Genomic DNA, 25114 nt, shown 5'->3' with positions numbered 1-25114 from the left:
GAACCAAGATCATCACCCTCCTTGGGGACTTGTCCTCCTCTTAGTCTATCCCGTCACCAGATGATCAATTGATGGATTGACAGAAAGTGACCATGTGGAACCGTGTTTTAGGTGAGATGTTACCATTTTAACAAAAGGACATTTTAAAAAGGAAATGTGTCACCAATTTTTTGACACCTAACCAGGAGTATAATGCAGAGACGGAGACCTCAATTACAGTGATGTGTCACTTATTGAGCTGCTCAGTGTAGTTTATATATTATCAGCAGTACATAATGACTAGAAGACTAGTAACCCTGCTGTCATGTAGTCCTCCATGTTCATGGGGAGAGAGCTGCCAATCAGTGATGTGGGCGGGGTTATACAGAGCTCAGCATTTAGAGAACTGCTAGATCTGCAGCAGATCAAAAGGACATCAAGCAACTCAGTAAGTGACAATCAGGGTCTGTCTCTGCCCCTACATTGTGCTGCTCTCACATGGGGAGGGGAACCGAAAAAATATGGTGAAAGATTCCCTTTACGGCTCAATAGCACCAAGGAATCTAAAACAAGAGTTTCCAGTATATTCACAAGCTCTCGAAAATTATAGAAAAAAAAAACAATTGCTTTCTTGCACCAAAAAACAATCATAGCAGGGTAAAAATCTGAGAATTTATTTTATGTCCTGAAGTGCAGGAGGCATTTTCTGAATATATATATGTACATATGAAATAGCTAAGAAAGTTTCTTCTATTCTTTGAGGCCATGGAGCTACGCCGGCAAGTTGAGGAAAAAGCCAACTAGCTGTCTAAACACATCATCATTAAAGCCTTTGATGTCGTCTTTTTCCACCGTTTCATAAAGAGGAGCACTTTCAGTTCCCCAACAAATGTTCTTTCGATTCGGGTCTTTGTCTGCGTCCACGGCCAGAGCCAAAGTATTCAGCTGGTAGCAGAAAAATGAAAAATGCCTCCCGTCAGAAATAACACCTTGTGAGACAAAGGGCCGCGTGACATCTGCCTGACTCCAGAAGCCTGCGGGAGAACAAAAGGGAAGGAATTAGGAGTACAAAAAAATATGTCAGGCACGCTAGGCAGTTTTTATTAGGTCTGCAATGCAGCACACAGTCATTGCGAGAGGCACTCTGTGCCCGTTTCATGGAGGACAGCTCGGTAAGGAGGCATCAGACCGATCATCCCACTAGCAGAATCACATCTGTGTGTGGTTGGACCTCGTATATAGATAATACAAAGCCAATACACTGCCACTCACTGCTAGGGCTTGCTCACACTGACGAGTAGCCAGCGTATAACTCGCCCTATCCAATCTAATGTTACAGTGGCTTCACACCACCCCCCTTGACTTTTAAACCATTTTGTTGTTACATTACAACCTGTGCCTAAATATTTTTGTAGTCTGATGTGTGAGTGTGTGTGTGATGCATTAGCACTTTCTGGTACAAGAAATTATTTTCATAAGTCACATGCTTAGTGCAAGGAAGTGCACCTGTGTGCAATCTAAGTGTCACATGTCTGTCAGTAGACACACTTTACCTTTTCTGAAAGACCACAGAGGGAATACCATTAACAAGAGGTACCACTAACCAAACACCACCATGGAGACCCAGGAGATCTCCAAAGAAGTCAGGGACAAAGTTGTTGAAAAGTACAATAAACCAATTTCTGATGATCTTCTGAAGCACCATCAAATGGAAAGTACATGGTACCACAACAAACCTGCCAAGAGAGGGCCGCCCAACAAAACGCTCAGCCTGGGCAAGGGGGTATTAATCAGAGGGGCAGCACAGAGACCAAAAGGTAACCCTGAATGAGCTGCAGAGGGTGGAGTATCTGTCCATACGACCACAATAAGTAGTACACTCCATAGTTGCCTTTATGGAACAGTGGGCAGAAAAAAAGCCTTTACTTACACAAAAATTGTAAGGCTTGTTTTGAGTTTGCCAAAAAGACATGTGGGAGACATCTCAAATGTATGGAGGAAGGTGCTGTGGTCAGAGGCCAAGTCTGGCACCAAACCAACACCGCTCATCACGACAAGGAACACCATCCCCACAGGGATACATGTTGGTGGTGGCAGTATTATGATATGGGGATGTTTTTCCGTAACAATGTCGAAGGAAAGATGGATGGTGTGAAATACAGGGAATTTGTTGAGCAATACCTGCTTCAGTCTGTCAGTGATTTGAGACTGAGGCGGAGGATCGTCTTCCAACAAGACAAGGACCCAAAGCATACTGCTAAAGCAACACTCGAGTGGTTTAATGGGAAATGTGTAATTAATAATAATAATCTTTATTTATATAGCGCCAACATATTCCGCAGCGCTTTACAGTTGAACAGTTTCAAACACAACAGTCATAAGTAACAACGTTAACAATACAATAAAGCGAAGTAAGACGACCCTGCTCGTGGAGCTTACAATCTACAATGAGGTGGGGGAGATACAAAGCACAGGTTTGTATTTACAATGATGTATTTACAATGATGGTCCAGCCATCTTCAGGGGGTAGGGGTTAGATGGAGATAGTGAATGGGCTACACACACACACACAAACATGACTTTGATTACTGAATGTGATAGGCCGCTCTGAACAAGGGTGTTTTGAGCGAGCGCCTAAAACTATGCAAATTGTGGATGGTCCTGATATCTTGGGGTAGAGCATTCCAGAGGATTGGCGCAGCACGGGAGAAGTCTTGGAGTCAGGAGGTACGGATTAGGGCAGAGGTTAGTCGAAAGTCATTTGCAGAGCGCAGCGGTCGGTTAGGCCGATAGACAGAAATGAGGGAGGAGATGTAAGGGGGTGCCGCACTGTGGAGAGCTTTGTGGGTGAGAACAAGTACTTTGAATTGTACCCTGTAATGAATTGGCAGCCAGTGTAACGACTGGCGAAGAGCGGACGCGTCTGAGTAACGATTAGCCAGATGGACAACCCTGGCTGCTGCATTAAGGATAGACTGGAGAGGGGAGAGTCGAGTGAGAGGGAGGCCAATTAATAGAGCATTACAGTAGTCCAGGCGGGAGTGGATCAGGGCGACAGTGAGAGTTTTTGTTGTTTCCATGGTGAGAAAAGGGCGGATTCTAGAGATGTTCTTTAGGTGTAAGCGGCACGAGCGGGCAAGAGATTGTATATGGCAGGTGAAGGAGAGATCGGAGTCAAACATAACACCCAGACAGCGCGCCTGCTGTCGGGGTGTTATTATGGTGCCACCCACAGAGAGGGAAATGTCAGATTTAGGGAGGATAGTAGATGGTGGGAGCAGAAGAAGTTCAGTTTTGGAGAGGTTGAGTTTCAGATAGAGAGCAGACATGATGTTGGAGACTGCAGACAGACAGTCAGTGGCGTTCTGTAGTACAGCGGAGGTAAGGTCAGGGGATGATGTGTACAGATGTGTGTCATCAGCATAAAGATGGTACTGAAAGCCAAATCTGCTGATGGTCTGTCCAATTGGGGCCGTGTAGAGAGAGAAGAGAAGGGGGCCAAGGACTGAGCCCTGAGGTACCCCAACAGTGAGAGGAAGAGGAGATGAAGTGGAGCCAGAAAACAGAACACTGAAGGAGCGGTCGGAAAGATAGGAGGAGAACCAGGAAAGAGCAGTGTCCTTAATGCCTAGTGACTGGAGCCTAGAGAGTAGGAGAGGATGGTCAACAGTGTCGAAAGCTGCAGAAAGGTCGAGAAGAATGAGCAGAGAGTGGTCACCATTACGTTTTACGTTTAATTGTTTTGGAGTGGCCTGGTCAAAGCCCAGACCTTAAGCCAATTGAGAATCTGTGGTCAAACTTGACGATTCGTGTTCAAAAAGAGGAAGCCATCTAATTTGAAGGAACTGGAGACGCTTTGCCTTGAGGAATGGGCAAAAATCTCATTGAAACGTATCCAAAATGACCTGCAGCTGTAAATGCAGCAAAAGAAGCCTCTACAAAAGTACTGACTTTAGGGTGGTGAAAAGTTATGCACACTGAAGTTTTCAATTTTGTCCTATTTATTGTTTGCTTCACAAAAAGAAACCAAGTGTTCACAGTTGTAGGCATGTTCTTTGACGCAAACCCTCAAAAAAAATGAAAAAAATATAAAATTCCAGGTTGCCAAGGATTACTTTTGCAAGTCGAGATTTATATGATGTGACTGGCATCGTATGGGCTCATTCACACTTGCGATCCAGTCGGACGATTGCACTCGCCCCAATGTTTCTCTATGGTGCAGCTCACATCTGTGATTTCGGCATGCAAAAAGCATGCTGCCATTGCGTCCGAGAATAGGATTGCACACATCCATAAGTCTATGGGTGCGTGTGAAACATCAAACTGCACTTGAATATCACCCGAGTGCAGTGTGATTTCAGCCAACGTCAGCAGCAGAGGAGACTGAGAAATTAACTTTCCACGTCCAGCGAGGACAGACAAGTCCAGTTGGCATGTCACACCACATGTATGCAAAACGCATAATTGCGGTCATGTGCCCACTGCTGGAGAATCCTCACAGTGAGCAGTGCATGCTCTTTGAGGATTCACAAGTCTTCAGACTCAATGACTGAAAAATTGTATACCAAGGCCAGACAGACAATCACTTTAATAAGGTCAGAGTTATAAAAAAAAAAAAAAAAAAAAAAAAGTAATAAAACAAAAAAACACATGTATAACAGTTTTCATAACTCCCACAGAAGTATAGCTCAGGCGTGTAGCCACCTACATACTCAGCAGTGCAAGTCTTGGCACCAATCCAGAGATAATGCAGGACTCAGAGGTAAGATCTAACTATCACACATTCAGGACATATCCTGCTTTCAACCAATGCAGTCACTCGTATAACGCACCTTGGTACATGGCCTGTGCTCCCGTCCAGGCAAAAAGACTTGCTATGGCATTTGCTCGCAGGAACACTTCTACGTGGTCTCCTCGGTTCAGCTTTTGTAGCCTCTCCCTCTTGAATTTGTCTGGCACAAGGTGAAACTGAGTGTGGCCAAAGCTACAAGGGTCATCTAACTTGGAACCTATAAAGGATAGAGCAGAAAGTTAGTCTGGATCCAATGCCAAGAGAGCTTTCTAGGTGAATAATTAGTAAAGTTCCCTTGCTGGGCCTATTTGCTTTTTCAATGCTATAATAGCAGCAATACACACAAAAGGTAATAGAGGACTGGAGGTTGAGGCCATTAACCCATTCAGGACCAACTCATTTTGACATTTTAAAGGGGTTGTCCAGTTTAAAACTACACATCTTCAGTAAATATGTGACAGCAGACTTGTGAATCCTTACATAGTGCACACTGCGAGGTGCCAACCCAAAGTCTGCGATATTCAGGCCATCAGCCACATTCCCACTAGACTGTATCCAACCTTGCATGGATTGAGGCTAGATACAGTCTAGTCAGCATGTGACCGCATATATGCAACCCCATTCCCCTGATGCAAGTGTGCGCAATGTGAGGATTCACAAGTCTGCAGTCACAAAGAGAATTAAAAAAAAAAAAAAAAAAAAAAAAATCACAAGATATGGCCTTACCAAAAACCCTGTCTGATGACAAATGCACATATAGCAGGATGCAGCTGGCCTCCACTAATAGAGGCAAGGGGCAGCTCAGGTGCAAACTACTGATAAAAACAACCACCCCACACTAAAGCCCCCGTTACACATAGCGATATCGCTAGCAATTTCGCTGTAACATCACCGATTTTGTGACGCTATAGCGATATCGCTACATGTGATACTTACCTCCGACCGGCTCCCCCGCTGCTGATCACGCGAGAAGGTCCTGGATCATTTCTCGTCGGGCGCTTCCTGTGGCGCCGACGAGCGACGCGTGGAGGACGTCTGGATCGCCGCTTCTGACAGGTAAGTAGCGACCCCCGACCCCTGTGATGTCGCTGGTGAGATCTGCCTGTGTGGCAGCTCACTAGCGACCACTAAGGCCTCTTTCACACTTCAGTTTTTTACAATCAGTCACAATCCGCCAGGTTTTGAAAAAAACGGATCCTCAATTTTCTTTTGAGGATCCGTTTTTTTCCCCCATTGACTTCCATTAATGGCGGATTGTGACGGATTGCTGTCCGTTGCATCCGTTTTTTTGAGGATCCGCCAAAAGTTGCTGTCCGTCACCATTCTCAAAGATTTCAAAACGGAGCTTGCAACGTTTTTTTCTGTGGCGGATCCTCCAGACACTCATTTAACCCGAAATTCTTTCTGGGTGCCGGACCAAATCAATCTCTCTCTCTCTCCGGTTCCTTTAAATTTCCTCATTTTCAGGATCCGTCTTAAAACGGATCCTGTGCCATCCATTCACATCAGTTTAGAACGGATCCGCTTGTCTGACTTTTTGGCGGATTTGAACTGATGCAAAAAACTGAAGTGTGAAAGAGGCCTTAGCGATGCACCAGCGATCCATATCATTGTCGGGATCGCTGGTGCATCGCTAAGTGTAACGGTACCTTTAAACCATGGTGGGGGGTTGGCTGCCTAATAGGAAAAATGCACATAGATAAGGCTTGCATAGGACGTCAGTCACACATATAAAAGTGTGATGCAAAGTGTCTGGCTTGCAACCTATTAATGACGCTCATAGTATTATCAGGCGGGCTGCTACAGCACTAAAATATTTTTGGGAGACAGCCCTCGAGCAGTGGGTTCAACCTGTGCGTCGCATAATTGCTCCCCCAACCATAGTCCTACTAAACCACAACCAAAAAGGGGGTGCCCGGAGTCTACTGGCTTAGCAGATCCTTCATTTTTACCGGTCAATTTTGATAAGTTTTTGACATCAAACAAGGTAGCTACTGAGGGATTCATAGCTAATTTCTGCAAAGCCCTGACCGAGTCTATTAGACTCGGCTTTGAGACGAACAAAGACTCCCTACAAGGCGTATGTAGGAGCTTCACACAGAGGTATGAAAGCAATGAGGCAAGAATAATAAAAGTGGAAAATAAATCGGCAAAAGAAAACTTGGAAATAAAAATGGAGCTCCTATCCCTGAGATCAAAAATAGAAGACTTAGAAGATAGGAGCAGAAGAAACAATATTAAGATCAGGGGGAATCCCTGAAAATGTCTTGCAGAATGACCTTGCAGATTACGCAAAGTCCCTTTTTAAAAAAACAGCTCCTTCTCTGAGCTACAAGCTCACTATAGACAGGATCCACAGGCTGCCGCGTCCACGAGGCATTGCCGCTGACAAACCGTGAGATACTATCTTGCGCTTACATTTTTTCCAAACGAAAGAACTAATCATGAAATCCATTAGAGAGAAGGGGTCCTTCCCACCTCCATATAGCAACCTCAACATTTACTCGGATTTCTCAAAAGCCACGATGGCGGCTAGAAAGGCTTTTGGAGAAGTAACGTCCAAACTTAGAGATCTGGGAACCCCCTATAGATGGGGATTCCCGACTAAATTGCTGATTTGGCACAAGGGAAAGAATATCCCTCTCTTTACAACAGAAGATGGTTTAGACTTTGTGCACTACCTCCAAGAAGAACTAGCCCACAAAGATAAGGGATGAATACTATGCCTTAATCTCTTCGAAGGTATGGTCTGTTCACAGCCAGACTGTAATTTATAACTAGTAGGAACGTAGGCAGCAAATATGAAAGTAAAAATTCTATCATACAACGTTAGAGGCTTAAATAGCCCATACAAATGCTTTGCCACTTGGAAAGATAAAACAAGCACAGGCTGATATTGTTTGCCTCCAGGTGGTCAAGTTAGCCAGGGATGGCCACCCTTACTTCCAACACAAAAACTACCTCCACATGTACAAATCACTTAATGACAAATCACTTAATGACAAAAAAGGGCAGGGGTTATCATAATTATAAGGAAAGATATCCCATTCCAACTGCTCAGTGAGGAGATTGATCCTAAGGGTAGATTCCACATCCTGATTTGCAGCCTAAATTATAAAATAATGTACAATAGTCAATGTGTATGGTCCAAGTAAAAGACAATTTCCCTTCAATAAACTTATTAAAAAAAAAAAAAAAAAAAAAAAATGATATAGAAGAAGCCAAGAGGGGAGAGCTACTAATAGTAGGGGATTTCAATATAGTGCCAAGTGGAAATATGGATTCCTAGTCTACCGTACGTCATTTGGCTCCAACTCTAAATAACAGGATTTTTGGGTTGCTTACCGTAAAATCTGTTTCTCGGAGTCTTCATTGGGGGACACAGAGACCATGGGTGTATGCTGCTGCCACTAGGTACAAAAGAAGGTTAGCTCCTCCGCAGTATACACCCCACCAACCGGCACTAATTTCCTCAGTTAGTGAGAAAGCAGTAGGAGAAGAAACAAAACAGGACAACTCAACCGTAACCAACAAACAAAAGAACAGGAGTTGCAGAGCATGGGAGGGTGCTGTGTCCCCCAATGAAGGCTCCGAGAAACAGATTTTACGGTAAGCAATCCAAAAATCCTGTTTTCTCTATCGCTACATTGGGGAACACAGAGACCATGGGACGTCCCAAAGCAGTCCCTGGGGAGGGAGAAGCAAACTTCCATTAGGTCAGAGGACTCACCACCGCCGCCTGCACGATCCTTCTGCCTAGGCTGGCGTCCGCCAAAAGCATAGGTGTGGACCTTGTAAAATTTGGTTAACGTGTGGATCGAAGACCAGGTTGCCGCTTTGCAGAGCTGCTGTGCGGAAGCTCTGTGGTGCACCGCCCAGGAGGCACCCACTGCCCGGGTAGAGTGAGCTCTAATTCCAGGAGGGGGCACTCGATGCTTGACCCGGTAGGCCTCCAAAATTGCCGATCTGATCCAGCGAGCAATGGTAGCCTTGGAAGCCGGCTGACCTTTCCGCGCACCATCTGGAATGATGAAAAGAGAGTCTGTCTTCCTCAAGGGAGACGTCCTAGCCAGGTAAACCATCGCCCTGACTAGGTCTAGCTTGTTCAAGGAGCGCTCAAGAGGGTGGATTGGACCCGGACAAAAGGACGGGAGAACAATGTCCTCATTTAGGTGGAAAGTGGACACCACCTTAGGAAGGAAGGCGGGGGGGCCGCAGGACCACCTTGCCCTGATGGAGCACCAAGAAAGGGGGGGGGGGGGGGGCGACAAGACAGGGCCGCCAATTCCGACACGCGACGGATGGAGGTGATGGCCACCAGAAAGGCTACTTTCCAGGAGAGAAGGGATAGGGAGACTTCCCTGAGAGGTTCAAAGGGTGACCATTGAAGACCCTCCAGAACCAGATTGAGATCCCATGGATCCACGGGAGCGCGGTACGGAGTTGCCGTTAAGAGCCACTCCCTGAAGAAAGGTTTTGACCTGCGGACGGGAGGCCGACGTCTTCTGAAGAATGGAAAGCGCTGAGACTTGACCCTTCAGAGAGCTGAGGGCAAGGCCAGCATCTACACTGTGTTCTAAATTATGCAAAAAATATTTCCACATATTTTCTCTATGAACTGCAGTCATTGTTATTTTCCAGTCATCTAATATTCTAGTATAATTGCAATGTTTTTGAACAAACTGCCTATGAAAACAGTATATTTTTAAAAATAAGAAACACTCAAAATGCATGTTCCAAATTATTATGCACAGCAGAGTTTTCAACCTTTTTATTTTGAACAAAAAAATGGTCAATTGTGAAATTATAAGCATTATCAGCTTATTACAAAATGAAATCAAAGTTTTCAAGTCACAACTTTATTCTAGGTGATGTTACATTTGCACATAGGACCCCTTGTTCGAAAGAAGCTTCTGAACTCTCTCGTCCATTGAATTTGTCAGTTTTTGGATGGTTTGTGCTTCAATTGTTTTGCATGTGGACAGAATACCCTCCCAGAGCTGTTGCTTAGATGTGAACTGCCTCCCGCCATCATAGACACTCCTTTTGATGATGCTCCAGAGGTTCTCAATGGGGCTGAGGTCAGGGGAAGATGGTGGCCACACCATAAGTTTGTCCTCTTTTATGCCCATAGCAGCCAGAGATGCAGATGTGTTATTTGCAGCATGAGACGGTGCATTATCATGCATGAAAATGATCTTGCTGCGGAAAGCACGGTTCTTCCTCTTGAACCATGGCAGGAAGGGCTGTTTTAGAAACTCCACATAGATTAATATTCAGGATTGAGAGTCCTCAGTAGTTGATACCTTTTAATGGCTAACTGAAAAGATGGTAATACATTGCAAGCTTTTGAGACTACTCAGGTCTCTTCATCAGGCTAGACTAATACAAAATCTGAAGTCACATATTTATGCACAATACAGCCTAGAAAAAATGCAATAGATAAGACAAGTGACGTGAAGCAGAACTAGTTCATCTTTACCCCTTCAGGGATCCTAAAGGGGCCGACAATCTCTCTCCCCATGATTCCAGCCCAAAACATTAATCCACCTCCTCCTTGTGGGCGCCTTAGCCGTGTTTTCATGGGGAGTCCATCAACCAGCCATCCTCCACTCCATCCATCTGGACCATCGAGCGTTGCACGGCACTCATCGGTGAACAAAACAGTTTGGAAGTCAGTCTTCATGTATCATTTGGCCCACTGGAGCCGTTTCTGCTTGTGTGCAGTGGATAGAGGTGGTCGACAGGATGGCTTACGCACAGCTGCAAACCTCTGAAGGACCCTGCATCTTGTTGTTCGGGGGACGGAGGCACCAGCAGCTTCAAAAATTTGTCTGCTGCTATGACAAGGCATTTTTGCAGCTGCTCTTTTAACCTGACGCAATTGCCTGTTGGAAAGAGTCCTCAATTTTTCCTTCCTTATCAGCATGCACACGTGTGTGCTGGGAATCAGCTACATACTTCTTGACTGTGCGTTGATCACGATGAAGTGTCTTGGCAATGTTGATTGTAGTCATGCCTTAACCTAAATACTCCACAATTTGTTGCTTCTCAGCAGCCGACATCCTTTTTCTTTCCCATTTTGGCAAAAAATGTAGGCTGCTTAATAATGTGGAATAGCCTTCTTAAGTAGTCTTGCCTTTATTTGGACACACCTGCCAAACTAATTTGCAGAGGTATCTGCAATTGCTTTCAGTGATATAAAGAGCCGACACACATCACCATCAATGAGTTTAAATGACAAACAAAAAAATTCTAACCTTATCACTCCTAAACTCTTTTTGCATGATAATTTGGAACACATTTTAGGCCTGCCTGGAGGAACGCCAGGATAGAAGGGAGAGAAAAGGACATGGGCGGAATATCATTGGCCTCACACCAAGCGAAGTAGGCCTTCCACGTACGATAAATTCTGGAAGAAGATGGTTTTCCAGCCCGGATCATGGTGTGAATAACCCGATCCGAAAAACCTGACAGCTTCAGAACTGTGGTCTCAACAGCCACGCCGTTAAATTGAGCGGCAGAGAATTGGGGCGGCAGATTGGACCTTGAGACAGCAGATCTGCTCTGTCTGGAAGCTTCCAGGGGACGTCCGCAAGAAGGTTGACGATGTCCGCGAACCAAGCCCTACTGGGCCAATCCGGAGCGATGAGGATGACTGGCACCCCTTCCACCTTGATTTTCTTCAACAGCTTGGGAAGAAGAGGAAGAGGAGGGAACAGACAGGGGAGCTTGAACTGAGACCAGGGAATGGTCAGAGGATTGGCACCCACTGCGAGAGGATCTCGGGCCCTGGATACGAACTGTGGGACCTTCCTGTTCAGGCGAGACGCCAGCAGGTCCACGTCCGGAGTCCCCCAACGACGGCAAAGCTGATGAAAGACGTCCGGATGTAAGGACCACTCTCCCGCCGCGAGACCCTCGAGGCTGAGAAAATCGGCGGCCCAGTTGTCCACGCCAGGAATGTGCATTGCGAAAATCGCTGGGATTGATACCTCTGCCCAGTGGAGAATCTTGGACACTTCCGCTAGAGCCGAGGAGCTCGGTGTTCCCCCTTGGTGGTTGACACATGCCACCGCTGTGGCATTGTCTGTCTGAATCCGGACCGGCAGACCCCTGAGAAGTCTTTCCCAGTGAATGAGAGATAGATAAATTGCCCGTATCTCGAGAACGTTGATCGGCAGAGTTGCCTCCTTAGTCGACCACCGACCCTGAACAGTCTGATTGAGAAACACCGCTCCCCAGCCGAGAAGGCTGGCGTCCGTTGTCACAATTTGCCAGTGAATCGGAAGGAATGACAGGCCCAGGGAAATGAGAGGTGAAGTCAGCCACCAATTGAGGGACTGTTTGACCCAGGACGAGAGGCGAATTGGACGATCCAGGGCAAGAACGGACCTGTTCCACCGAGACAGGATGGCCTGTTGAAGTGGTCTCGTCTGAAATTGAGCAAAAGAAAGGGATCGCTTCCGTCGTCGCCACCATCTTTTCCAAGACTTTCATGGCTGACCGGAAGGATGGAAGCGTTGGGCTCTGCAGCGATCGTACATCTCTCGAGATCAACTTCTCTTCCGGGAGAAAGACCCTTAATCGACGGGTGTCGAACAATAAGCCTAGAAACACAAGACGTTGAGTCGGAACAAGGCAGGACTTTCTCTTGTTTACGAGCCACTCGAAAATGGACAGGGTGTCGAGAACGATGGTAAGGCTTTGGAGAGTCTGGTGAAAAGACGGAGCTTTGATTAGAATGTCGTCGAGGTAGAGTACGAGACCTCTGATCCTCAAAAGGGCCATCAACGCTGCCATGATCTTTGTAAACACTCTGGGCGCAGTGGCGAGACAGAATGGCAGGGCGACAAACTGGTAGTGGTCCTGATGAATCGCAAAATGCAGGAATTTCTGATTCCCGTGAAAGATGGGGACATGCAGATAGGCATCTTGAATGTCTATTTAGCACATGAATTCCTGCGCCTCCATGGAAGCGATTACTGAACGAAGGGACTCCATCCTGAAGTGTCGAAGGCGGACCCTCTTGTTCAGCAGTTTGAGGTCCAGAATGGGCCGAACCGCGCCGCCTTTTTTCGGCACTACAAACAGGCTTGAGTAAAACCCTGTGAATCGTTCTGTTTCGGGAATGGGCACAATTACCCCATAACTGAGAAGAGAGTTGATGGATGCAAAGAAACCCGGAACCAAGGCGGGGTCTTTTGGAGGTCAGGACTCGAAGAAGCGATCCCGGGGCCGAAAAACTAACTAACTATCTTGTATCCTGAGGATACATCTTCCCTGACCCAATCGTCCTCCACCGAGGCAAGCCAGACGTCTCTGAAGAAAAGGAGTCGGCCGCCCAGTTGGAAAGGCGCCTCGGGACTTTGCAGAAAGTCATGCCGATGTGGACCTTCCAGTTCTGGACCTGGAGGATCTGCCCTGGGAGGAGCGAGATCGCCAGGATGGAGTAGGCCTAAAAGAGACCTTCTTCCTATCCTGGCGTGCTTGCGGCCTTTGTTGGTTGGAAAAAGGTTCTGCCGTCGCGACGCGGCGGAAAGACCGAAAGGGTTGAAACTGACGCCTTGGAGAAGGGTTGAAACTGACGCCTTGGAGGGGGCCTACAAGGCTTGGACTGAGGAAGAAGAGAGCTTGTGCCCCCAGTGGCGTCTTTGATAATCTGGTCCAGCTGGGATCTGAAGAGACACGCACCCTGAAAGGGCAGATTGGTAAGGGACTTTTTTGAAGACAAATCCGCCTGCCAGGCCTTGAGCCAAATTGTACGCCGGATTGCAACTAAGTTGCTGGACACTTGGGCTGCGCAAGAGGCGGCATCTAAGGAGGCGGAGACCAAATATTCCCCTGCATGGGAGATCTGGTTGGCTAGCTCGGTCAGTCACTCTGGTTGGGCTCCATCAAGAATGCCTTGGCAGAGATCATCCGCCCAAGTAGCTGTGGCCTTTGCTACCCAAGTGGAAGCAAAGGCTGGGTTTAGCACCGTCGCAGCCGCTTCGAATGCTGACTTTGCTAAGGATTCTATGATCCCGTCGTTAGAATCCTTCAGAGACACACCTGAAATCGGAAGGACCGTGTTGTTAGATAGTCTAGACACGGGAGCGTCTACAGAGGGGGAAGCCGACCAGTTGTCGGTGAGCTCTTGAGAAAGGATACAGCACACCGAAACGCTTTCCTCTTTGAAAGCGCCTGGTCGGATTTTCTCTTTCCCTGGTGAGGAGCTTGCCAAACTCAGAGTGAGAAGCGAAAACTCTGGAAGGTGCTTCTGCCCTTCTGAACGAAACCTCCTGATCTGAGGATTTCGCAGGGGAGTCTGATCTCGAACGTGTGGTTAATCGCTGCCATGAGGTTCTGAACCGTAACCTTCATGTCCGCGACATGGTCCAAATCCAGCTCTAAAATCCCTTCGGATGGCGCATCCGAGAACGCTTCGCCTGACTCGAGTGAGGAAGGACGGGAAGGAGACTGCTGGGAAGGACTATGTGGTGAGATGGGGCAAGGAGAGGATTCCAGCCGAAGATCTTGCCTGGGCCTTTTACGGCTCATGCTAGCTCAGATGGAGCCTCTTGTGACCTACTGGATCCTGCAGAAATGTCCAGGGGCAACTTATCAAGCACGGCCACAAGGGACTGAGACACCCTGGTGAGATTGCCACTGATTGTGATAGAGAAAAAGCCCATCCGGGAATGGGGGGGGGGGATTCACTTTCACGTGGAACATTAGGGGGCTCCTGAGTGGCAGGCTCAATGAGATTGCTGCACTCTAGGCAGAAGGGAGTGGACTGACCTGAGGGAAGTTTGCGATTGCAAGAAGAGCACGCGAAGTACTTGACTAAGGTGCAAGAGGAAGCAGGAGGAAGAGAACGGTCAGACTTAGAGTTAGACATAATGACGGAAAGTCACTGAAGCAGTGCCGGAAGGTTGGGGGACAGGAGGCAGAGAAGGGTGTCAGTCTGCAGTTGCAGAGCTACTCACGGTCCGATGTCCTGTCGCGGCTTCCAGCAACTGAAGATGCACGGCTCGTCTGGGCTTGCAGGGGCACGGCCGAGGGGACAGCATCCGGCTGACAGGCTGCGAAAATGGAGGCAGCCTGAGAAGAACAGAGCAGGAAGCTCGCGTTTTCCTGCAGAGACCGAGGAAGATGGGCAGGGCTAACCGCCGATGCTAAAGATGGCGCTGCCCGCTGAAAATAGCCAGGCTGGGGGTAGGTGGAGACAGCGCCGCCTCAGGGACACCTAACCCGAGGGGAGAAGGCGGTGGGCGGGCTTAGAGCGGGCGGGAGAAGCCCGCCCGAGAAAGAAGGCGGGGGCGTGGCCGTGACGCAGGACAAGGCCCAAAATGAAGCCGTGGGCCTGGATTACACGTGGCGGCCACCTGTCAGCACGGGGCGGCGTGGAGGCCCCACAGCACTGCCGCGGCGACCGCTCCCGAGGATCGCCGTGACCGGGCGGGAGAGAAGCCCGCCTAAGAATGAAAGTGGGGCGAAGCCGCTGCAGAACAGGCCCAAAAAAAGCCAGGCCCTGGATTAAATGCGGCGGCCGCCGGGAGGCGCGGAGGCCTTGCAGCAACAACGCAGCAACCATTCCCGAAGGATCCGTGCCTGAAGCTGCTGAGGAGGATGTGACTCGTGGGGCCTCATACTTACCCTGCCTGATCCGTCTTCTGATGTAAACCTGTGGAAATAAAAAGGTACCTTCATCATCCAGCGTGTTTGTACGATTCCTGTAGAAGAGTGTCCGCGCCTCATCCAAACCGACAGGCTCTGGTAGGCGAGTGGGTGGGAGACGAGGACCATCTGGATCGCTGACACGCATCCGTGTGCGGCGCTCCTGGTCCTGCTGTAGAGAGCTATGAGGATACGGGGTGGCAGTACACGCCGTACTCAGTCTCTTTGTGGGACTACAGATGTGACTATTGACTCTGTATCCCTCCGGAAAACCTGAAAGAAAACCGACGCACACTGAGGTAGATATGGGTCTAGGAAAGACCCGTGTCCACCTCCTACTGACGCTAAGCTAAACTGAGGAAATTAGTGCCGGTTGGTGGGGTGTGTACTGCGGAGGAGGAGCTAACCTTTTTTTGTACATAGTGTCAGCCTCCAAGTGGCAGCAGCATACACCCATGGTCTCTGTGTCCGCCAATGAAGCGATAGAGAAAACTGGATCACCCAAAATGAACTTTAATGTCTTTAGATGTCTCAATTCAACCTCATGAGAATTTACACATTATTCAGGTGTGCATAAAACATCATCCAGACTTGATCTCTTAACCAATATTTTCTCATTACCTCAATTCAAAAAGCTTGAAATACTAAACGAATCATTCTCTGACCACTCCCCAGTTATGGGACAATTTATTCTAGGTCCCCCGATAAAAAATACATTTCTTTGGAAAACCAACCTGACATTGCTAAAAATCCCAGAATATAGAGAGATAACTAGGAATACTATTGATAACTTCTTCCTTGAAAACTCCTCATCAGAAGTTGACCCATTTATACTATGGAACGCGCACAAAGCGGTCATTAGGGGTTGCTTAATGCATCTCTCAGCTGGGAAAAAATTTCCAACCTGCAATCCCAAATAAAAATAAAAAAAAGAGGATCAACAAAATAAATCTGACTATCCATCTCATGCCATTCAGTTAGAACTGATGAAGCTAAGGCAGGAACTTAGGGCGGAACTCATAACAGTATGACTCAATTATTCGGGCAGCCAAATCTAATGCTTATAGGTCCACGAATAAGCCGACTAGATACATGCTTAACAAACTAAAGCAAAAACGCATACATAGGAGAATAGAGAAAATTAGATCTTCCTCAGGAGATCTTAAACACCATCCTTCGGACATTGCAGATGTATTTGCAGAATATTTTAGCAAGTTTTATAATCTAAAGTCTGACTCTGCAATGCAAGCTGCCATAGATTCTTTCTTCTCTGATCTAAACCTTCCACAGATAACTCCCTTAGATTAAGAGCTATTAAATTCAACTTTCAGTGTGAAATAGCAGGCACTATAAACAAACTTAAATCACTGAAGTCTCCCGGCCCAGATGGGTTTATAAACGAATATTTTAAAATATTCTCAGATATTTTACCTCATTTGAAAAACCCTTTTTGACCATGCCTCGAATTTAGGAGCATTCCCTGCAGACATGTTGGAAGCATCTATAATAATGATACCCAAAGAAACTGGAGACATGGAAAAAGTCCAAAATTTCATACCCATATCGCTAATAAATGACGATATTAAGTTATATGCCAAAGTCCTCACAGAGCGTCTAAAAAATATCATGCCTTACCTGATTAGAAAAGACCAAATTGGCTTCATTTCGGGCAGGCAGGCATCAGATGGGACGCGAAGAATTATAAATTTGCTTAATCTGATAAAGACATCAAACATCCCCTCTATGCTCGTAAGTCTAGATGCGGAAAAAGCATTCGATAGATTAAATTGGCAGTAGCTAAAAACTTCTTTATTTAATTTTGGCTTTGATAATACATCTATCTCCTCAATCCTTTCCCGGTATTCTCAACTGAATGCAAGAATTTATATTAACAACCATCTCTCTACGCAATTCCACATCTCAAATGGCACTAGGCAAGGCTGTCCTTTATCACCCTTACTATTTGCCCTCGCGGTTGAGCCCCTGGCTGAAAAAATTAGGAGTCATAATTCTATATCTGACATCAAAACACAGCAATGTCAGCATAAGCTAACACTTTTTGCTGATGACCTTATCATTTCAATCTCAGATCCAATAAACTCAATAAAAGCTTTGACCCAGGTCCTAGACCGATTCTCAAAAGTTTCTTACTTTAAGATCAAGGCAGAGAAATCAAAAATTCTACCCTTCAATCTAAATAACACAGTAATTGAAAAAAATCAAAAAGCAATCCAATTTTGTATGGGAAGAAAAAGGGAATTACTTATTTGGGTATCACTATTACCACTAAACTTAAATCCATTATCCCCACCAATATAGATAACCTTATTAAAACTATTTCCAAAGATTTCCATAGATTCAAAACTCACGACCTGACCCTACAAGGAAAAAATTTAGTGGTAAAGGTCTTCATCTTACCAAAAATTTGCTTATTTAGACCTATCCCTTTAAAACATACAATTCTCATTTATAACAAAAATTCAGAATTTAATTCAGCTCTTTGTATGGAAAAATAAAAAGGCAAGGATTGCAGCGGATATTTTATACAAAACAAAGACATGGCGGACTCGCTTTGCCCAATATCTGGTCATACTACCAAGTGACACTCATCAAACTCAGTCAGGATTGGTTCAAAGAGTTTGCATCCAGCATGGCTGGATATAGAAAGAGCCCAAATATATTATAATTCCATTCCAAAACGTCTTTTCAGTTACTTATTGGAATCTCGGCAGAAGGAGCACCACCATCCAGTCCTGCAGGCCATATTCTCGGCCTGGAACATTTTGGCTAAGCTACATAGGAACGAGAATAAGGAGGATATGATTAGAAGACTCCCTCTTTCCTTCTTGGCCAAGATTTACAATTTCTCAATACCAGATACCTGGGATGAGGTACGCATAAAAAAAAGTTGGAGACTTATGGGATGGGAAAGAGTTTAGTACTTTTAGTGAGCTTAAATCCAAATATCATCTGCCCTCGTCAGAAATATATTTTTTTTCGCGGTAAAAGAGAATATAAAAAAGCTGGCTAAGAATCTAGAAATTGTCTCTTCATTACTAGTTAATATTAATCATAAGTTTAAATAGAGTATTAAAAATATCTACTCACATTTTAACAAAGATACATCCTTTTCAAAAAACAATTATATGCACAAATGGGAGCTTGATTTAAATATTATAGTTCAACCAGAACAATGGGAGTACGCCATTAGGCATACCTATAAGTCTACTATTTCTATGGCCTTACAGGAGTTCTTTTATAAAGTCATGAATATTAATCAGGAGATCTCATCCCAATGTTGGAGAGGATGTGGAAACCCTGGCAATTTATATCATATCTTTTGGAGCTGTCCAAAACTAAAAATCCTCTGGAAGTCAAAATCCATATTAATACTTTACATGATAGTGAAATTACTGTAACCCCGCAGATGGTACTTCTGTCTTTAGATCTGGAGTGTATCAATCCTTCAACCAAATATATAATGATTCACATCTAACTATAAAAAAATTCATTAGCATTTTTTTGGAAAAAGAGATATCCCTTCCTTCTCAGATATTCTAGACACGTTACGCTTCCATAGCTCCACAGAGGATTTGCTTTTAATAGAAACTCTGAATAAATACCACACAAAGTGGGCTCAGTGGAACTCAAAATTTTTGTAGTTACAATAAGCTGCTTACGGTTCCCACAGGAATGCGACTAAGGTTAAGCTTTAAGTCTGGATTGGTAGTAGTGTTAAGGTGCTGTCACACTTAGCGATGTACCAGCGATCTCGACCAGCGATGACGCGGTCAGGATCGCTGGTACATCGCTAAGTGGTCGCTAGTGAGCTGCTACACAGGCAGATCTCACCAGCGACATCGCAGGGGGTCGGGGGTCGCTACTTACCTGTCAAACTAGGCGATCCTGCGTCCTCCTGCCCGGCTCCACGCTCGTCTCTCAACAGGAAGCGCCGCAGGAAGCAGACGATGAGAAACGGTCTAGGACGTTCTCGCGCGATCAGCAATAACCAGCGGGAGAGCGGGTTGTAGGCAAGTATCACACACAGCGATATCGCTAGCAATATCGCTATAACGTCACAAGTTATAGCGATATTGCTAGCGATATCGCTTAGTGTGACAGGCCCTTTAGGCTAGTTTAGTCTTTAGTTTAATACTATTAAGATAAATACAACAGTAAAATGCTTACGAAGTGTATTGTATGGCATGTTTTGCAAAGCATCTATTATAAAAGAAGAGTTCTCTAAGTTTTATATTATTCCCTTTTCCCTTTTGTTCACCCTTCCTTCCCCTATGAAAAATTAATAAAAATTATTTGAAAAACATTTACAGAGTCCTTGAGAAGTCAAAACAGCAGAAACCTCCCCACAAGTGACCCCATTTTAGAAACTATACCCCTCAAGGAATTTATGCAAGGGTGCTGTGAACATTGAGCCCACAGGTGCATCAGAGTTCAAAGCTTTGGGCAGTTATAACAAAAAAAAAACCAAAAAAAAAAAAACATATATATATATATATATATATATATATAATATTTTAACATTCCTTCACAATGTTTTATCCCCAAGGTCAAGACTTTGATTAAGCCACTCCAAAGTCTTAATTTTGTTCTTAAGCCAGAGGTGGACTTGCTGGTGTGTTTTGGATCATTGTCCTGCTGCATGACCCAAGTGCGCTTCAGCTTAAGGTCATGAACAGATGGCCAGACAATCTACTTTAGGATTTTTTGGTAGGCAGCAGAATTCATAGTTCTATTTACAAGTCTTCTTGGTCCTGAACTAGTAAAACAGCCCCAGACCATCACCACCATATTTTACTGTTGGTATGATGCTCCTATTCTGAAATGCTGTGTTACTTCTACGCCAGATATAATGGGACATACACCTTCCAAAAAGTTCAACTAGTCAGTCCACAGAGTATTCGCCTAAAAGTCTTGAGTATCAAGATGTTTTCTGGCAAAACTGAGAAGACCTTTTATGTTCTTATTCCTCAGCAGTGGTTTTCGTCTTGGAACTCTGTCTGCAGGCTATTTTTGCCCAGTCTCTTTCTAAAGTTGGGGTCATGAACACTTAACTGAGACAAGTGCAGCCTGCAGTTCTTTGGATGTTGTTGTGGGATCTTTTCTTGACCTCTTCGATGAGTTGTCACTGATCTCTTGGGAAGGTTCACCACTGTGTTCCATGTTTTCACCATTTGTGGATAACAGATCTGTCTTTTGCTGGAGGCCCAAAGCTTTAGAAATGGCTTTATTTCTCATTTGTTCCAGAATTTCTTTGGATCGCGGCATGATGTTTAGCATTTTGGGGTCTTTTGGTATTCTTCACTTTGTCAGGCAGGTCCTCTTTAAGGGATTTCTTGACTGAGAACAGGTGTGGCATGTACCTAGGAAATTTGAACTCAGCTTCTCAAAGATGTGATAAACCACAGTTTATTTATGTTTTAAGGAAGGAGAGGTGGGGGGCAATCACTTTCACACAGGGCCCTGTAGGTTTGAATTTATTTTTTGATTTATTTTTCCCTTAATAAAGATCTTCATTTAACAACTGCATTGCGTTTCCTTGTGTTATCTTTAGTCTAATATTTAAATCTGTTTGGTGAGCTGAAACATTTAAGTGCAACAAACATGCAAAACACCAGGAAATCGGGAAGGGGGAAACACTGTTCACGCAATTGTATATCCTGCAATACTACATTATCGCAATATATAGTGTAAATTGTCATCTCCTGTCAAGTTCAGCTTATAGCTGAGCTTCAGAGGAGGACAAGATCATTCTGACAGGGAACTTCACCAGGCACCCAACTGTCATAAAAACCCATGGGCAAAGGTCGCAGGGGGACAGATAGGAGGTGGTACATGTGAAGTGACTGATGTCATTTAAATTTTGCTGTAGATACCAGGGAAGCTGAAGTATGTAGAGGCAGCTCACATTTCTGTCCACCCTATCTGATCTAATCCTGAAGATACAGAGGTCCTGCGGTAAGAAGAGGCTGCTCACACTGCTGTCCTCCCTGTGTCTGATGGACAGTACATGGTCTATGTATCTCCAGGTCCCAACAGTGGAGCTTCCTACTGCACATGCTCACAGGCACCTGCACCATCCACATTAGGGATAGGTATCTGTCAGTGTGCCATGACGGCGACCACTTCAGTTCCATACCGATCACCTCCCTAGAGAAACTTTAGATTTGCTAATTAAGTTTTCATGAATTTATGACATTTCCTATAAATTATTTTACTTTTATTTCCATAGACACTCTTTAAAATTTAAAAAGCTTTTATCTTTCTGCTGTGATTTACCTATGAATATACTGTTCTCATATTGTCTCTGGAACAGTGGTAACCGGCTGGGCTCGTATGCAACAACAGGAATCTCTTCAGGTACAACGAAGTCTAAAGGAACAAACTGAAAAAAGGGAACATTAGTGCACCATTATTATGTTCAAGAATTTTAAAAGGGGCTCTCCATGACTGATAGGATAACTCATCAATATTAGATCAGTGAGGGTCCGATATTCAGCATACCCACTATGTATAGAGCAGGAACAGCACAGCTCCGCACACCGCCTTGTAGTGGCCCTTTTGGGTTTCGCAGCCAAGCTCTTATTTCAATAAAATGCTGACCTGCAGTACCCAGAATTAGCCACTACACAGCGTATGGCGCTGTGCTGTAGGACATGCATGTACAACCTTCATATGTCAGGAAGGAGTTACTGTACATGACAGCAATAAGCGGTATATCAATTTATTAATACAGAAACCATACAACTCCTCACTACACAATAAGACTTACTTCTTTAAGCGGTTCGGGCACTCTGATTTGCACAAGTGGGGCATCATCCACCTGAAATCTGAGCGGGTCTATACAACCTTTTCTGTGGCCCCGAGGAACCTTGGTCTCGCCACGCAGCCAATAAAAGTTCACCTGCGGCTTCACATCTGTAAGTGAAAAAAACGGCAACACGATTAAGGAGTATCCGGAGGCAGCGAGCGACGGGTGAGAATTATCTTATGACAACTACGCGGCAAATGCCCAGATATCACCAGAGGCCCTGTACATGAGGGCTGGGGTTTTTTTTGGGGGGTCAAGCTGCATTTTTGGTCACATATAAACTTCTGAATTAATCTTTAATTGGGGATTGGATTGATCCAAGTTTGGAAGTCGTCCCCTGTACATTGGACTACAGGAGCTAAGGCCGGTGCCAGGTGCTCAATCCCCAGCTGTTCTATCGAGAATGAACGGGGCAGGACTCCTCTAAACCCCCCCCTCCACTCAATGGGATACATCAGGGAGGTGCAGGACTCCTCTACCCCCCCTCCCCCACAATGGGATACATCAGGGAGGTGCAGGACTCCTCTACCCCCCCTCCCCCACAATGGGATACATCAGGGAGGTGCAGGACTCCTCTACCCCCCCTCCCCCACAATGGGATACATCAGGGAGGTGCAGGACTCCTCTACCCCCCCTCCCCCACAATGGGATACATCAGGGAGGTGCAGGACTCCTCTACCCCCCCTCCCCCACAATGGGATACATCAGGGAGGTGCAGGACTCCTCTAACCCCCCTCCCCCACAATGGGATACATCAGGGAGGTGCAGGACTCCTCTACCCCCCCCAACGGGATACATCAGGGAGGTGCAGGACTCCTCTACCCCCCCCAACAATGGGATACATCAGGGAGGTGCAGGACTCCTCTACCCCCCCCCCCCCCAACAATAGGATACATCAGGGAGGTGCAGGACTCCTCTACCCCCCCCCCCCCAACAATGGGATACATCAGGGAGGTGCAGGACTCCTCTACCCCCCCCCCCCCCCCCAACAATGGGATACATCAGGGAGGTGCAGGACTCCTCTCCCCCCCCCCACAATGGGATACATCAGGGAGGTGCAGGACTCCTCTCCCCCCCCCCCACAATGGGATACATCAGGGAGGTGCAGGACTCCTCTCCCCCCCCCACAATGGGATACATCAGGGAGGTGCAGGACTCCTCTCCCCCCCCCCACAATGGGATACATCAGGGAGGTGCAGGACTCCTCTACCCCCCACAATCCCAGGATGTGGCTAGAGAAGTGCAGTGGGCAGAGCTGAGATCACCCCCCCCCCGGGACTCTGCAGGCGCCATGCTGGCAGCACTCACCCAGGCTACAGTGGGTCAGGGCAGGGTTGCAGCGGGCGCACCAGCTGCTGAGGATGGACGCGGCGCTGGTCAGGAAGGGCCCCGCGGACAGCTCCTGGCTGCGGTACAGGAAGCTGCGCCCCTTAGTGGTGTAGTAGAGGTGCTGCAGCAGGGCCTCGCACAGCGCAGACTTCAGGCCGGCCATCTCCTGCTCCTCCAGGCCGGCCGCCCCCTCGCTTTGCCCCGGGAGCCCCCTCACGTACGCCGTCTTGGTGAAGTGCTGGTACCAGCGGTCGGCGCCCGCCGCCAGTGTCTGCGGGTACACCACATACTTCATCCGCTGCAGGCCGGAGATCAGCTTCAGCTTGGCGGCGAGGTCGCTCTGCGCATGCACCCGACTGTAGTGCCCCTCTATGCGCCGCCGCCTGGACGCTTTGCTGTCAGCGGTCATTGAGGCCACAATCGGCGGGTAGAGAGAGGGGGTGGTGACGGCGGGCGGCTCCGGGGGCCGCAGCAGAGCGGCCGGTAAGTCTGCATTGTGCCGCAGCTTCCCGAATATCTTGCGGCCCGCCATCTTGTGCCCCGACAACCAAGGACGCGACCTTCCGCAGTATATCGTGAGTGGACAGCTGGGGGTCACCTGACAGGAAACTGACCAATGAGAAAACTCGGCCACTGACGTTTGACTCCGCCCATGTAGTACGCACACAGCGCCTGTATCATCACGTGGAGGACGTGACGTCAGAGTGACACGCGCAGAGCAGTAGTGGCCGCAGCGCAGGCTCGGTCCCAGCAGTGTCTCTATGCTGGATGCTGCTGATGGTGGCGCATCCACTTGTCGCAGAATTCCTGCATTCTGCCTCAGATCTGCTGTGACGGGTTTGGCTGGATTCTCAGTTCTGTTCCTAAAAAGGGGAGAAATCCAAAGAGAAAAAATTGCTATAGAATTTGACGTGCTGTTAATAAGAATAATCTTTATATTCCGCAGCGTCACAAAAACCAGTGACATTACAGCGATATTGCTAGTGATATCGCTTAGTGTGACAGGCCCTTAAGGAAAGGCTTTTCCCTAGAACACTTCTCCATTATCCTATTAGAGGACGTTTTCTCCTCACTACATCTGGCCATAGTTAAGTGCCTTGTGCCATCCATGACAATGTTTTGATACCCGTGGTAGTGGATGCTCATTAGATGCAATTTATACAAATGAGCAATTTGGGTCAATTTACCCACTGATCATTTCACTAGACCTCTTGAAGGTGCACCCCAGTCTACACGGCTGGTTTCTATCCCAACATATTGGAGTGTGTTCACACTGAGCAGTCGGTACTTGATGAAGGTTCACTTTGGGACCGAAACATTGATTTTGGACTGCATTAAAATTATCATAATCATCAAAAGTTGAGTGCCAAGTTTTCTCTTGATTTTAAAGGGAACCTGTCAGCAGGATTATGCACAGTGACCTACAGACAGTGTCAGGTCGGCGCCGTTATACTGATTACACTGATACCTGGTGATGAATTCCGTCTTGTAGTTGTGTAATCATTATTTTCAGTTTTCAGCTG

General features: G+C 46.5%; 1 protein-coding gene across 1 annotated transcript; it reads right to left on the bottom strand.

Moving 5' to 3' along the window:
- Positions 1–637: 637 nt before the first annotated feature.
- On the bottom strand, positions 638–24216 carry MRPS30 (mitochondrial ribosomal protein S30). The gene is made up of 5 exons (XM_073583408.1): positions 23571–24216; positions 22224–22369; positions 21731–21836; positions 4812–4988; positions 638–1013 (listed from the first exon to the last, which is right to left on the bottom strand). Exons 1-5 carry the CDS (start codon positions 24121–24123, stop codon positions 751–753), a joined length of 1245 nt encoding a protein of 414 aa, XP_073439509.1. The 5' UTR covers positions 24124–24216; the 3' UTR covers positions 638–750.
- Positions 24217–25114: the final 898 nt, after the last annotated feature.

The sequence above is a fragment of the Dendrobates tinctorius genome, unplaced genomic scaffold, assembly GCF_039654945.1.
Source record: "Dendrobates tinctorius isolate UK_male_01 unplaced genomic scaffold, ASM3965494v1 ptg000078l, whole genome shotgun sequence".
NCBI classification, from domain to species: Eukaryota; Metazoa; Chordata; class Amphibia; order Anura; family Dendrobatidae; genus Dendrobates; species Dendrobates tinctorius.
The sequence above is the reverse complement of the archived record's forward strand: the minus strand, read 5'-3'. Positions and strand labels throughout refer to the sequence as shown.